This window comes from Phodopus roborovskii, unplaced genomic scaffold (genome assembly GCF_943737965.1).
Source record: "Phodopus roborovskii unplaced genomic scaffold, PHOROB, whole genome shotgun sequence".
Classification (NCBI taxonomy): Eukaryota; Metazoa; Chordata; class Mammalia; order Rodentia; family Cricetidae; genus Phodopus; species Phodopus roborovskii.
Window position 1 is genome coordinate 1,716,950 of NW_026126625.1, and position 15,853 is coordinate 1,732,802.

Sequence of the window (15,853 nt, forward strand, 5' to 3'; positions counted from 1 at the left end):
TGCATACCACAGAGAATGAATTCTCTACACACATCCCATGTCTGGTCCTCATCCATCCTTGTATGGAGGCAGCCACTAGACTGACACCCACTTCAATCTATCATCCCACTTCCTTGAACAGTTTTAATCTTAAAACTCTTTTCTGTGAAGTTACCACCTGTTTCAGAAGTCTATTTTCTTTCCCATCAGATAAAATATCTTTTACAAGCAAGGTCCTTTGTGTGGATTGCCTCTGACCCTCAGAGATAACTTTCTTACTTATATTGATAGTAATTTGTAGAGTACTGGATTTTGTTATGAGACTTCCATTATTTAATGTACTGTAAAATCAGCCTCCATTAGCTTTTCTTATCTCCACCTTCTTGTTTTCACCCTATCCATCTGTAGTAGTACCCCATTTTGCCTTCAAGTCCCTGCCACTTTTTAATTTCATATGTGAAAACAGATAAGCCTTATTTTGTATTGTCTTACTAAAACATTTTCCTTCAAATAATATAATTTCATTCTTGGTTTTGGCTGCATAAAACTCCAGTATATCATATTTTCTTTTTCCATCCATGCACTGATAGTTATTTTTGGCTGATTCCATAACTTGACTATTGTGACTAGTGCAGCAGTAAACAGTGATGTATAGGCAGCCCTGTAGTAGCCTTCCTCTGATTCCTTTGGGTATACATCCATCAGTGGTATGGCTGGATCCTATGGGTATTCTACTTTTTAATCTGTAGAGACTTCATACTGATTTCCATGATGGCTGGCCTAAGTTATTCCTACCAGCAATATGATATAATTTTTTTCATTTGCTTCTTCACCATCCTTTGTAGATTTTATTCTCTTGAGAATAGTCATTCTAACTAGGATAAGATGGAATGTCAATGTTATAGTGATTAAGAGTACAAATTCTGGATCGGAAAATGGTTTAGTGTGTAAAATGCTTGTTGGACAAGCATAATGACCCAAGTTTGGGTTTGGATATATATGCAACAGTAGGTATGGGGAACAGAGATGGGCAGATAACTGGAGCTTGCTAGACATCCAGTCTAGCCAAAATGCTGGGCTACAGGTTCAGTGACAGACCCTCTTTCAAAAAAAAAAAGGTTTTAGGTTTTAGAAGCTATTGAGGAAAACATTCCATCCTAACATGAACTGTCATGGGCAAGCGCACTTACACAAACAAGAGTACAGTTGTGGATTCCAGTCTCATGGTGTTTGTGTCTTCTGCATCCTTTTAGGTACAAGTAGTTCTTTAGAACATTTAGGGCTCTGCATAATATTCTGGTTCTCCTCAATGATGCACACATACACACTTACACACACACACACACACACCCATGCCCCTGTCTGCGTCCTCACATAGTCTAAGAACTACTGTTTCTTCCTCTCTAACATTTTATCTGCTAACTAATCACCTTTCTAAAACACTTAGAATATGCTGTGCACTGGTAACCTTTAGCATATTCTCCAAGGAGCCCACAATATACTCCTTTGTGCTTCCTGCTTCAAGGCCCTGGTCATGTCTTAGCACACCCTCCCTGCTGTTCTATTATCTAACTAGAATTTAAATTAGATATCAATTATTGTGTTACTATTTTCTAAAGGTATCCTGTAATATTATAAAATTATACCAACCCCCATATCTTATTTCTCTTAGCTCTTAGCCCTCCTGGGGATAGACAGATAGAAAAATTTACATCTGTGGCAGGAGCTTACTAAGGAAAAATAATTTAGTGTTCATGTGTCAGTGTGACCACTTAGAGCTCCAGTTTCCTCTTTGATCATATTAAGGAAAAATACTCCATAATAACCAGGTATTTAAACAGTTACTAGTTTTTCTCCATCCATAAATTTAAGAAATTGATCAAAATACATGCATTCAAATAATGGGCAGGGGCTGGAGAGTTGACTCCATGGCCAGAAGCACTTGTTGCTCTTCCAGAGGACCTGATTTACATTTCCAGAGCTTCAACTGCTGTGGTGGCACATGCCTTTTAATCCCAGCACTTGGGTGGATCTCTGAGTTCAAGAATAGCCAAGGATATGAAGAAAGACCCCCGTCTTAAGTTTTTTCTTTTTTTAAAGAGCTGATTATTGAAAGCATTTTGTGTCCTTGTAGTGCCTTGAGTAAGTAGGTACTAGGGGTCTGGAAAGATGATGGTGCTTCAGTTCATGTCCTCTCTTCCTTGCAGCTTCACAACCCAAGGAGCGCCCTAGGTCTGCAGTTCTCTTGGCCGATGAGGCCACTGCTGTACCAGTGTTTACTAACAGACGGTCCCAGCAGAGTGTCTCCCTCTCTAAAAGTGTTTCCATACAGAACATCACTGGGTAAGTGGGTTTAAAGAGTCCACAGTTGACATGTGGGTGACAAGAACATAATAATCACTTTATTGACAAAAAAGAGAAGTGGGTGTATAAAATGATGGTATGGCATACAGTTGGATGATGAGGATGACATGGTTAGAAGTGTTTGACAGTGTGTCCTTCTTTTTGTCTCTAGAGTTGGCAATGATGAGAACATGTCAAACACCTGGAAATTTCTGTCTCATTCAACAGACTCACTGAATAAAATCTGCAAGGTCAATGAATCAACAGAATCACTTACTGATGAGGGTAAGAAGAAACTCTGGCATGTATTACTAAACCCCTGTCAAGATCTAGTACATCTGCTATCACACTATTAGCAAATAGCAGGGCCTGCTTTTTCCCTCCTCCCTGGAGAGAGTCTCTAAATTGCCTGTAAAGTATCTCCTGCAGTACCGAGCATTGGCCATCGCATCTATCCAGGTGTTGGCTTTCCATTAAAGGAAACATTGATTTTTTTTTTAACATAGGCATACTCAAGTATGAATGCTTTTCTTCCTCTAGACTTTGTACACATTCAGTTCTGTGTCTGTAATTGTAAGCCTACTCAGATAGGCATGTGCAGCATGTAAAGACAGCAGGATGTTTCAGGCTCCAGAGTCACATGGGAATTGTTTCAATCTTGTTAGATGTATGTATGTATGTATGCTTATTCCAAACCAGACTTGAATATAGAATGTTTCATTCCTAAACTTGACCATGATTCTGCCTAGTATCTGGTATGATCTCCTTGAGTATCCTCTACACTAAGACAGAGGATTTGTCTTACAAACTCTTTTCACCTGGAGGAAGATCCTGAGGTTGTTTTTTTTTTTTTTTTTTTTAATATGTTAAGGAGTAGGTACAGACATGAATGAAGGACAGCTGATGGGAGACTTTGAAAGTGACTCTAAACAGCTAGAAGCAGAGTCCTGGAGCCGAACAGTAGACAGCAAGTTCCTTAAACAGCAGAAGAAAGATGTGGTCAAGCGGCAGGAAGTGATTTATGGTGAGATGCTTCGATTATTTTGCTTATTTTTGTCCACACCATCTACACTTGCACGCAAGTGACAGTTGTTGAGAAGTAGAGATACTGTCCTACCTCTCATGGAGGGGACTTGAAAAGGAGTTGCCCTGTCCAGCATGTTTAAGTGGGTGATCGTTGGACTGTGGAAAATTAATTTTTGAATATGTAGCATCATAAAGGTTTCCATTAAAACCACTGAGGTATGGAGACATGATATTGCTTGTGTCCTTTTGTTCGTTTTGCCCTATAGTGTTCCATTCTGTTCAGTTTTTATTGCATTTAACAGTGTGTTTACATTTGCAAATGTACTTATAAAACAGTCTATAAAAGAGATGTCTTCTAAAAATGCATTTTAGTTCTTGAGCTACACTAGAAAGGCAAAATACCAGAAACACAGTAAATGGAAGGGACTGAATCTAATGAAGATTTCTCTGAAACCCATTTAAGACTGTCTGAATTCAGTCTACCTATCATTAGAAAAATGATGTTAGGTCAGGGAAAAACAAAGTAAGATGAGACTACTTAGGGAATGACAGCTATTTGCTTGGTTTTAAAGTCTCAGCTGAACTCTGAGCTAACCTTACAGGCTTAGCTGTGATCTCTGAAAGACCCTTGATCTCTCTTCTCCAGAGTTGATGCAGACAGAGTTACATCACATCCGCACACTCAAGATCATGAGTGACGTGTACAGCCGAGGGATGATGACAGACCTGCTATTTGAGCAGCAGATGGTAGAAAAGCTGTTCCCTTGTTTGGATGAACTGATCAGTATCCATAGCCAGTTCTTTCAGAGAATCCTAGAGCGGAAGAAGGAGTCTCTGGTGGATAAAAGTGAAAAGAACTTTCTTGTCAAGAGGATAGGGGATGTGCTTGTCAATCAGGTGAGCATCGGGAAGGCCGTGGGTCTTCTTATGCTTTGGAGTAGCAGAGAAGCTTTGTGATTCTGGACCCCTGCTTGTATATCTCAGCTTTACGGTTTGTCTTTGGAGCCTTAACAAATTGAGGCAGTCTAACTCTTGATTTCCTTTTCTGTAAAATAATGACAGAAAGGTTTCTCTCCCCCTTTTTTTTTTTTATTTAGAAAGTTAGCTATGTGTATAATAAAGTATATAGAAAAGGTTTTTCTTCCTCTAAATCCACACAATCATCAAACAGTACTGTTTAAGAAGTAAAAGGACATTTGTCAGAGCCTTCAGCTTTCCCTATAGCCCATCTGAAAAGGATCCCATCTACCTGAAAGACCAGCTAAAGCTCAGGCAGTTGTCCAGTAGGCTGTCTGTGAAACACTTTATGTGTTACCTTTTTCTGACATGATTTTATTTCATTCCCATTCCGAAGAAACTTAGAAAAGTATTTTTATATTTTTAGATGTATGTCATGAGCAGCTTTTGATGTTTGTTTTTAAATGTTTTTGAAAAAGGAAACGTTGCTAGTAAAACATTAACAGACAAGAATATCACACACATGTGACTAGAGCTTTCTTCCTCATCAGATCCCTGCTTCTGTGTAGAGGCAGAGACTTAATTGCTGGAATGGTTGAATGAGAATTGGGTTGGAGCTGGGGGTAGTACTCAGGATTGAACCAAGGGATTTTCATATGTGGCAGGTCAGCACCTTACCACTGAGCTACATCCCCTGCTTGTTTTTGCATTTATTCTAAGGCTGTTTCAACCTCCCAAAGAACTGGGATTACAGGCTTGGCTGAGATCTTGTCCTTCCCTAGTATCCTTGAGCCCACATCCCTTGCTTGATAATTTATCAGTGTATCTGCTCATTTTAAAAGGATTTGCTATCTATTAAATGCCAGGGGTAAACTGCACAGCTGAATATTACATTTACATAGCTTTCTGCCTTAAGGAAATCTGTGAAAAGCAGACATGATGCAAATAAATGGATATTCCATGTGAGATACTTGCATTTGGCAAGTGCAGATTGAATAGTCCTATAAAATGAACCTAATGTGAGGTCCTACAAGTGAAGAACCATCTTCCCCAAGCATCTCTCCTTCAAACATTCTCTCTCTCTCTCTCTCTCTCTCTATATATATATATATATATATATATGTATGTATGTATGTATGTATGTATATCCATCCTTCACACACTCACACACACACACTTGCTTTCTTGCTCTCTCCCCCACCCCTCCTTTTCAGGACCTATATAGATACTACGTCTTGACTTATAGTCTTAAAGTCTTTGATGCTGATGCTGAGATTGAAACTCTAGTCCCATGGTGCTCATGTGTTCTCTGTATGATGCTATTGGACTCAACCTTGTAGGACACTTAGTTTGTGGTAGTGGTTCTGCTTCTGTCTCTCCATTGTGAGTGAAGAAACCCACATAAGAAATCACTGGGTCCTCTGAGACCTCAGTGTCTAACCTTTTGATAAAGTGCCAAACAGTTTGCCAGGGCTGTTCTACTATTTAATCTTTTTCGGGGGAGTTTATTAGGAATCACCCTTGGTTTTTACAACAAGACTGGAAACTTTATAAAGAATTATACCCTGAGTTGTGTAACTCCTATTCTCTTTACTGGGCAGTTTTCAGGTGAGAATGCAGAGCGCTTGAAGAAGACATATGGCAAGTTCTGTGGACATCACAACCAGTCTGTCAACTACTTCAAAGACCTCTATACAAAGGATAAGCGTTTCCAAGCCTTTGTGAAGGTACTGACCAGAAACAGTCCCTCCTGATCATGGTCAGGAACATAAGCCCCCCATTTTGGCTAGAGCCACCTTCCTCACTTAGTGACTAACAGTGAATTCACTCCCTTGCAGAAGAAGATGAGCAGTTCAGTGGTAAGAAGACTCGGAATCCCTGAGTGCATATTACTTGTAACTCAGAGGATCACCAAGTACCCAGTTTTATTCCAGAGGATACTGCAATGTACCAAAGGTGAGTCTGCCTGTGAACACAGATCCAGATAGCCCTGGAAACCACAGTAGCAGAGCTCTGCCATGCTCTAGCAGACCTACCAGAATGCCTATGCCTAGCTCAGTGACTTATTTTAGGGCATAGATTCTCACTCTGGCCCAGGTTGACCTCAAATTCACAGCAGTTCTTCCTCCACCTCCCCCAGAGTGCTGAGATTACAGATGTATCTCATCTTGTAAACATCTCTTCATGACTATTTATTTTGTTGCTGTTTTTAGTTTTTTGAGCCCATGTTTCACTGTGTAGCCCAGTCTAGTCTCAAACTCACAATCCTTCTGCTCAACCTCCCAGTGCTGGGATTACAGGGAAATAAAATTTAACCTACCTAATACATGGTTTTCTTGAAAGAAAGGAAACTGGCCCAGTGGTACAGTTGTGTGGCTTCAGCTACTTGGGGCTAAGGCAGATGAGATGCAAATTTAAGGCCTGCTAGGACCTAGAGCAGATTCAAGTCCAACCTGGGCATCCAGTGAGGCCTGTATCAAGGCAAAACCTGAGAAGCAAGCTGGAGGCACAGCTGAGTGCTATAGTGCTTCCTGGATATACACAAGGCCCTGGATTAAATTCCTGGAAATGCAGGCTGGAGGTATAGCCCAGTGCTAGATTACTCCCCAGATAGGCACAAGGCCCTGGATTCAATTCCTGGAATACCACAACAATTAAATCACTACAATTGGGGTAGATGGACGATGTCAAGGAATGACCATGCATTGGTTCTGTTAAAACATTATGTGCCCTGAACACTAACTAGTTCTGATAACATTGGATTTGGTCAGCAATTCCCACCGTTTCTTCCCCTAAATGCTAAAATTGTTACTGTCTCATTTAATTAGTATGTGGTGGTTTCTCTCAGCTGATGCTTCTCCTAGGCAGTTCCATTAAAGGTTATGGGGCACTTAACATAACAGTAAAGATATAACTGAGTAGCTTGTTACATGCCTCTGCTGCTCTCTCTCTCTCCCTAAAACATCGGTTCCTTTTGCTTTGGAGCATATAATTGCATATCATCCATAGCATTGAGTACTTCCTGACTTCTTTTGGAATTAAACTTATGGCAGTGGTAAAGGTAAGCTTGTGACTTGGTTTTCACTCCAGTGTGAAAGTGTAACAGCGGGGGAATGTGACGATGTAGACTCCTTCCCTTCTGCTCTTGTGTGCAAAGGGCCATTAAAAGTAGTTCTTTTCTCCCAAGACAATGAAGTGGAGCAAGAAGACCTAGCTCAGTCCCTGAGCCTGGTGAAGGATGTGATTGGAGCCGTGGACAGCAAAGTGGCAAGTTATGAGAAGAAAGTGCGTCTCGGGGAGATTTACACCAAGACCGATAGCAAGTCGATCATGAGGATGAAAAGTGGGCAGATGTTTGCCAAGGAGGATCTGAAGCGGAAGAAGCTGGTGCGGGATGGGAGTGTGTTTCTGAAGAGTGCAACAGGAAGGTTGAAAGGTAAGACGACTTCCAATGTCTGTGTGCCTGGGGAGAACACAAAAAAGTCTAGATTCTTCTGGACTTCATCACCAGGTTTCTTCCTAGGAGAGCCATATCCAGACACCACCTGGTGCAATAGTAATATGTCACAAAAGCCATGTTTCGGGTGACTTTCAAAGTCCTATGAAATGTGGCAACAAGGAAAAGGTACACCCAGGAAAAATGATAAGTGCAAGTTTTAAAACATGAAGGACCAAATTAATACATGTAGCAGACTGTTGAGGAAGACATACTCCCCCACCCACAGAGAGGTGCTGAGTGCCCACTGAGGAGTTGGGGTCAGTGGCACAACTGTCTGAATCGAGGACTGTGAATCTGTAAGACTGAGAATTTATCACTCCCAAAAAGCCTTCTGAGACTTTAGAGAAGGGCAAGTCTAGCTTATTTCAACTAAATTCCTTATTGCTTTATGGTATCATTTTTCTCTAAAGCAAAATCGATCATTAAAGACAATTCATGCATTTGGTTTATGATTTCTCACCTTTCATCGGTCACCTACAATAACTTAAGGAAGTTAGGGGTTTCACACCATCTTACTTTTAGGAACATGATGAGTTTCATCAAACATTTACTGGACAGGCACACTGCCTGTGTGAGCTCTAACTTCCCAGCAGCTGCAGGTATTCCTGCCACAGTCCTGGACTCGGTGAGCTGAGGATACGGAACAGGCCATGGTCGCACTGTTGTCACAGGAACATGCTGATATTAGAAGGAATGTTTCCTTCCCCATCTCAGAGACGTAATGATGCTGCAGTAGATGTCTTCAGTCAGAGCACTCAGCTGCCCTCAGCATAGCCTTAGCATACTCAGGACAGTAGTACACAAGTCCCCTCCAGACAGCTGACTTCAGACTCCAGTGTGCTGGGTGCCAGAATAAAGAGGGAGGACAGACGGACGGACGGCCCTGGTGAATGAGGAGGAAGGTGTTGCTGGAGGTGGGAAAGCGTGGCATTGGGAGGGCCTGGAACCAGGGAAAGTTACATCTTCAGGACTCCCAGACAGACTTGGGAGAGTGACAGCAGAAGAGAAAATGAGACCCTGCTGGGTCCAGCTGCCAGAGGCGCCTGCCACACTGTGACCGTGAGGAGTTGTGCTCCATGCGACTAACAATGAAAGGATTTCATATGGAAAGGGGATGAATTAGGTGTTCTGTGGTTTCAGTGGGGTTTTTTGTTTTTGTTTTTGTTTTCAACACAACTGGAGGTAGTATAGAGTACATCGTAAGTGACAGAGGTGTTGGAAATGTTAGGCTATTTCGGAAAACACCAACACCTCCCCAGTGATGGAAGACATGAAAAGGAAGTGTGGGGTAATTTTTTAGAGTGTCCCTGGCCTCTGGTGTTTAGGATATCCTCTGATAACTTAAGGTGCTCCTGTCTTCCAACCCTCAAAGTTCTGTGGTGGTCTGAGAGCCCTAGCCCAGACACCACTTCAAAGAGCCCATCTTTCAAACAGGCTGGCAGTTCAGAAATACCTGTCCTTCTCAAGAGGGCTTAGATTTGCTAGAACTGCTGTTGCCTGGAACCAATACTTTATTCTTTTCCTTTACATGGCAGTTTATTCCCAAAATAAAAACGAATAGGTTCCAGCTGTTGGGATAAAGTTGTGGTCAAACCAATAGCAGAACAATAGGTTTCTGGCTTGAAATGCCTGCAGTGGGGAGAATGGGTTGGTATTTAGTCATTTTCACACCGCCGTGAACCCCGGCCAAGAACAGCCGGTACTGTATTGAACACCCTTGGAAGGGGTGGAATTGTTTTTTTCTCTGATCCATAACACTGATCATATGAACCTCAGGATCCAGCAAAGTTGAAACTTATGCTTTTGGACTTGTTGTTGGAAGACACCTGAACTACTTTAAAGTAAACTTTAAAAAAGTAACTTGTCAAAACTAATAATAGTGCATGGAAAATTACTGTTGTCTAGTCTGAAAATTTAGACCTCCCTTGCTTCTGTTTGCTGCATTTAGTTGTAGCAGAGGTTGAAGAAGGCAGGGCAGACTGCATAGATGAACCCAGTTCCCCAAGGAGCCATCGGCTCTGTTTTCCAGAGGGAAAGCATGTAAGCTTTCCCGGTGTAAGCATCGGCCTGGTGGTTCTGACCAGCTGGCTGGGAGATGTGTATTGTAGAGCATGTAGAGCAAACATGACCCTTTGTATGCCTAGAGGACCAGTCAGATCATGAGGTGATTTTTTTTTTTTTTTAAGTTCCTGGATCCAATTAAAGATATTGAATTGTTTGTTTTGTTCCATTTCGGTGATGACGATGGTGGTAGAACCTAGATCTGCTGGAATCTTAGGCACCGTACCACTGAAATAGACACCAGCCTGTTGGCTTTGTTTGTGTGTCATATTTTATATTCTGCAGTTTGTACTCAGCTTCACCATGATAATCCAGACAAAACATGGATTGTTTTGCCCTACATAGTTCTTAAATTAATTTCCTTCGCATAAGAAACAATAGGTATGATTTTTTTTTTTCCTTTTAATTTGGTTTTCTACGACAGGGTTTCTCTGTAGCTGTGGACCCTGTCCTGGAACTCACTCTTGTAGACCAGACTTCCAGACTTGGCCTTGAACTCACAGAGTTCTGTCTGCCTCTTTCTCTCAAGTACCCCAGTACTTGGCGTGTGCCACCACTACCTGGCCTCATTATGATATCTTAATACACACACGGTTGTTTACACTGCCTCTATCCCCTACTGGTCCCCATCTTGCCCCAGATAGTCCTTCTTCAGCTTTCATGTTGTATGTTACAAACAATTAAATTTATCTAACTTATGCCCCCCATTTCACTCTCTTGTTCCATGCACGGTTTTGTTTTGGTGGTGTGGAAGAGGACTGACTACCAACTATAAAAGCAGAATTCACTTCTGCCTATGAAGCTAGAGTATGTCTGTGCAAATGTCCTAGTTACTGTGATTAAAAACATTGACTAAAAGCAACAGTGGGGAGAGAGGAGTGTACTGGGCTTACACTTCCAGGTCACAGTCCATCATTGAAGTATATCAGGAGAGGAACAAATTAACACTAGATGCTTAGCTAGCTTTGTTACGTAGCCCAGGGACACCAGAAAATGGTATCACCCACAGTGGGCTGAAGCCTCCTACAGCAATTAATAATCAAAACATTTCCCCACAGACATGGCCTTGGGCCTCTTTGATCTAGCCAGTTCTTCACTGGAGGCTTTCTTCTTAAAAGACCCTAGGCTATATCAGGTTGACAGTTAAAGCTATCTAGAATGGGGTGGGGTAGGGTGGGGTTTTGTCTTAATCTTTTGCTTTAAAATGTCTCTGTCCTGTTTTGGGTGGCTAAAAGGTAAGAGAATCACAGGTAACCCAGGGTAGTCACAAACTCAGCTGAGGATCACCTTGAACTCCCCAAGCACTGGGATTACAGGTGTGTACTACCACACCCTATTTTATGCAGTGTTCATGTGGGGTATGGAGAAGGTGTCTGCTATATGTCCCTTCTGGGCACTTTCTGGCTGCTATTTCCCATTAATATAATAAGAAATTAGGAAAGACTACAAACACTGTGGACTGTGAGTGCAGCTCAGGGGGAGTCTTACCTAGCGTGCAGAGAACCCAGGGTTTGGTCTCCAATGGGGGTGGGAGGGTGGGGGGGCGGACACGCTGAAGAATATTTCATGGAATATGTTGGCAGAAGTTGCTTCCTATCTTAACATTGGTTGAAGTTCACCTTCATTCTTGAAAGTGTTTTATACTTAAAACTTTATCATACATAGTAATGGCTTAGTGGGATAGTCAGCTTTTCGGTGACTTTCTGTATGTGTGTATGAAGGCCTGAATTGAGATCTCCAGAACCAACACAAAAGCCAGATACAGTGACGCACACTGTAACCTGGGTGAGAGGGACAGCAAATAAAGACAGGAGGATCCCCAAAGCTCACTGACCAACCAGTCCAGCCAAAAATGGCAAGCCCCCAGCCAGGTTCAATAAAAGAACCCCTGTTTTAAAAAGCAAGGTGAAGAGAGTCTGGAGTGGTGGCTCAGAGGGTTAAGAGCACCAGCTGTCCTGGGTTCAATTCCCAGTGCCACATGGTGACTCATGGCCATCTATAATGAGATCTGGTGCCCTCTTCTGGCCTGCAGGCATACACGAAGACAAACACTGTATACATAATAAATAAATACATCTTGAAAAAAAATAGGTAAAGAAAAAAAATAAGGTTGGGAGAGTAGTAGAGGAAAATACCCAAAATCAACTCTGGAAGACAAAAGAGGTCATACACAATCTTGAGCACATGCATGCAAGCACATAACGCGCGCACACACACACACACACTCACTCACTCACTCTGCAGTACAGGATATATCTTTTCAGGACTGATCACTTAACCTTTTCTGAGGCAAGACTTATGGCAATGTGCCTAAAATACCTATAGGATAAAAAGCAACTATTTGCTTTGCCAGTAACATTGTGTGTTTGAATCCTCATTCCAGTGGGTCAAGTTATATCCCTCAAAACATCCTAGGAAGGTGAAGCTAAAAGTGACACATTTATTTACAGGGTGTAAATTACTCATTTCTCTATGTGCCAACATCATAAAGTAATTTATATATTTGTCCATTTTGGATCTGGGATGTAAGTGACAAATCTGGGGTTTCAGTATATTTAATACTATTGTTATTGTTGCTGAAAACAATATCTGAAGATTTGTAACATGCTCGATAGCATAGTTTACTAAAGACAACAAAATAAGTACAAACACTTTAAAGACAGAATGAAAGACATCTAAAAATCCATTGACCAGCTCTGAATCTTGCAGATTACAAAACGGTTGCAGGGGATGGGTGTGATCTCAGACAAAGTTGATACGCATTGCTGAACCAATTTTATAAACAGCTTCTCTCCTCTTTCCCATTTCTACTTTGCAGAGGTTCAAGCAGTTCTCCTCACTGACATTCTAGTTTTCCTTCAAGAAAAAGACCAGAAATATGTATTTGCATCCTTGGTAAGCTGAACTGTTACTCTGATCTGTTTGAAATAAGTCATATTCATACCCACTAGACTGGGTATAAAGCTTAACCAGCTAGCATTAATATAGCTATCATATAGCTGTAGCTGCCCACTGAAAACCATGTGACTCACAAAAGAGTCCTTGGAACAAATTCCTACATACCCTTGTGGTGTTTGTGTTGTTATTGTTGTTACTCCTTCCCAATGCAAAATTATTTTTATGTTCCTTCATACTCCCCCCTGAATGCCCTCAACACTTGATTGATGCTTTGATCACAATAGAAACCCACCTCTGGAGTTTCATCATGCAGAAAACATAGATAGGATTTTTTTTTTTTTTTTTTTTTTTTTTTTTTTTGCCATGATCCATTAATCTCCAGTGTGGAAATCTCTTGTTTAAATTTGAGTAAAATGATGAAATGCTTACCTGAAAGCTGTGGGGGTTTTGTGTATGTTTGTTTGCTTGTTTGTTTGTTTGTTTGTTTTGGAAAAGGGTTAAATTGACTTTATTTTGGTTTTAATAATGCATTTAAAACTATCTGAGCTTACCTTAAGTTAGAGTTGTCTTTCAAGAGTGAGTGTGCTGCATGCATGTCTTATGCTTTTGTTTGCCTCTCTCCTCTGTCCAGGACCATAAGTCAACTGTGATCTCCTTAAAGAAGCTGATTGTAAGAGAAGTGGCACATGAAGAAAAAGGTCTGTTCCTCATCAGTATGGGGGGTGAAGGATCCAGAGATGGTGGAGGTCCATGCCAGCTCCAGAGAGGAGCGGAATAGCTGGATTCATATCATACAGGATACAATCAACTCCCTGTAAGTGAGACACCAGGGTCTGCCTAGTACCTCTGTGTGACGTACACAGGGCAGTGACCACATAACTGACATCTTAGGCATTTTGTTTGTTTGTTTCATCTTGTTTTATTTTGGTTATGTTAGGAACAGAGATGAAGATGAAGGGATTCCTAGTGAGAATGAAGAAGAAAAGAAATTGTTGGATATGAAAGCCCGGGAGTTAAAAGGTAAAATGTTGGAAATGGTCTTTATCATCTGCAGCTAGCCAGTCTTTTCATGAACCCTGAGCTGTCTCAGTCAGCTCAACTACAAAAACAGATACCTTCCAAAAAGAGAATGGCAATAAGTCTAGAGGGGGCTGGACAGATAGCTCAGCATTTAAAAGCACTGACTGCTCTTCCAGAGGATCCGGGTTCAATTCAGGAACCGGTCTATAACTCCAGTTTCAGGAGATATGGTGCCTTTTTCTGGCCTCTGTAGGCACTGGGCATGTTTGTGATACATACATACATGCAATCCCTATACTAATAAAAATAAACAGTATAAGTAAATATAAATATTAAATAAATAGCATAGCACTAGGGAATATGGATTCTCTGATCTTGATGTTTGTTCTTAGACAGTGATGACTTTGTTTATAGCTTGTCATAGAGAATTTGCCATATTCCATAGTGGTGTCTAAGTTAATAAGTCAGTGACATTTATAGCACTCCCTGTGAGGCTCTGGGAACATGGTGGAAGAAGTAGGAAGAAGGCAAGAGCTTCAGGAGAGGGAGAAAGACCCTGAATGCTGTCTTCAGGGCGTGGCACTGTGCCTAGGGTCAAGACCGGCAGCTATGGCTGCTCCCTGCTGGATTTGGGAGGAAGGGCAGTAAGGTCTTAAGTCCTCATTGAGGAAGCTCATTCAGCTCCAATGAATAGTTCGAAGCCCATGTTCATGCAGATGAACCTGGTGAAACTATTTGCATCTCAAAAAAATAAAAATAAAAAACGTCATGAATGTAGGAAAACTACTTGGAATTGAATACTAAGGGTAGGAAAGAAATTAGGGTAATGCACTTTATACATTTATTAAAGAAACAGACAAAAACTAGTCAACTGAATGTAGTGATGGGATAGAGTTGTGTCCAAAATGCTAATGTTTGCAGAAAGAACCCAGGGCAGTTTGAGACTGCAGGAGCATGGGAGCCATTTCCTCCCTTGGGTCTTTCAATAGCCACCACTAGGTGGTGCTCATCTCTCAGTCATCTTGTGATCCCCAGCTCCCGACAAGTCACATGGTTTCTCTGTTTGCCCTGCAGAACAACTTCAACAGAAGGACCAGCAGATCCTCCTCTTGCTGGAAGAGAAGGAGATGATTTTCCGGGACATGACTGAGTGCAGCACTCCCTTGCCAGAGGATGGCTCGCCAACCCACAGCCCAAGAGTCCTCTTCCGATCCAACACAGAGGAGGCTCTCAAAGGAGGACCATTGATGAAAAGTGCAATAAGTGAAGGTAATTTACACACAGCATCGGCCCCTCCATATCCTGTCCCAGAGAGAGTTACACACCTATGTCCCATACCAGTGCCTGCTGTTACTGTAAAACAAAACACCAGTATAAAAAATTTCCCAATATTACTATAGTTAAATTGTCAGATAAACATCCCTAACAGTCACTACCCAAGCTAAGAAATCAATGTGGTAGACACCATGAAAGCCTTTGCATGTCCCCATCACACCTAACTTCCTCCTAACTGCCCTAATCTGTATCAATAATCACTTAAATGCTTTCCCTTCTTTTTAATATTTAAAGTTACATTGGTATATACATTTACTGTATATATGCATGTATATGGGCATACACATCCCATGATTTGTATATGAAGTTAAGAGAGCAACTAGGGGAGTCTGGGACTGCCATGAAGGTCCCAACGATCAAACTCAAGACATGGCTCCGTGAATGCATTTACCTGCTATCTTAGTGAGGGTTACTGTTTGCTGTGATGAAACACCATAACCAAAAGCAAATTGGAAAGGAGAGGGTTTATTTGTCTTACATGTCCATATTGTAGTCCGTTATTGAAGGAAATCAAGACAGGGACTCACACAGAGCAGGAGCTAATAATGCAGAGGCCATGGAGGGCTGCTGCTTATAGGCTTGCTCACTGCCCAATCTTACAGAGACACTTTCTCCCCATTCCTGTTGTGCAGTTCATCTGAGCCTTATGAACCACTGGTTGGACTTTTCCATATGGCACTCTGTCTGTGGGTCTGCTGATCACATCTGGCTTCAGAAGCTAAATTTGTCAGACTT

At 41.6% G+C, this 15,853-nt stretch overlaps 1 protein-coding gene across 1 annotated transcript in view; it reads left to right on the top strand.

The window, feature by feature from the left end:
• Window positions 1–15,853, top strand: part of Akap13 (A-kinase anchoring protein 13) — a 269,583-nt gene that overhangs the window by 241,228 nt on the left and 12,502 nt on the right. Inside the window, 12 exon segments of the mRNA XM_051206584.1 lie at window positions 2,187–2,322; window positions 2,495–2,607; window positions 3,194–3,346; window positions 3,995–4,245; window positions 5,907–6,032; window positions 6,144–6,261; window positions 7,493–7,741; window positions 12,684–12,760; window positions 13,395–13,481; window positions 13,483–13,577; window positions 13,701–13,783; window positions 14,858–15,052. Coding sequence (XP_051062541.1) covers window positions 2,187–2,322; window positions 2,495–2,607; window positions 3,194–3,346; window positions 3,995–4,245; window positions 5,907–6,032; window positions 6,144–6,261; window positions 7,493–7,741; window positions 12,684–12,760; window positions 13,395–13,481; window positions 13,483–13,577; window positions 13,701–13,783; window positions 14,858–15,052 — 1,683 coding nt within the window.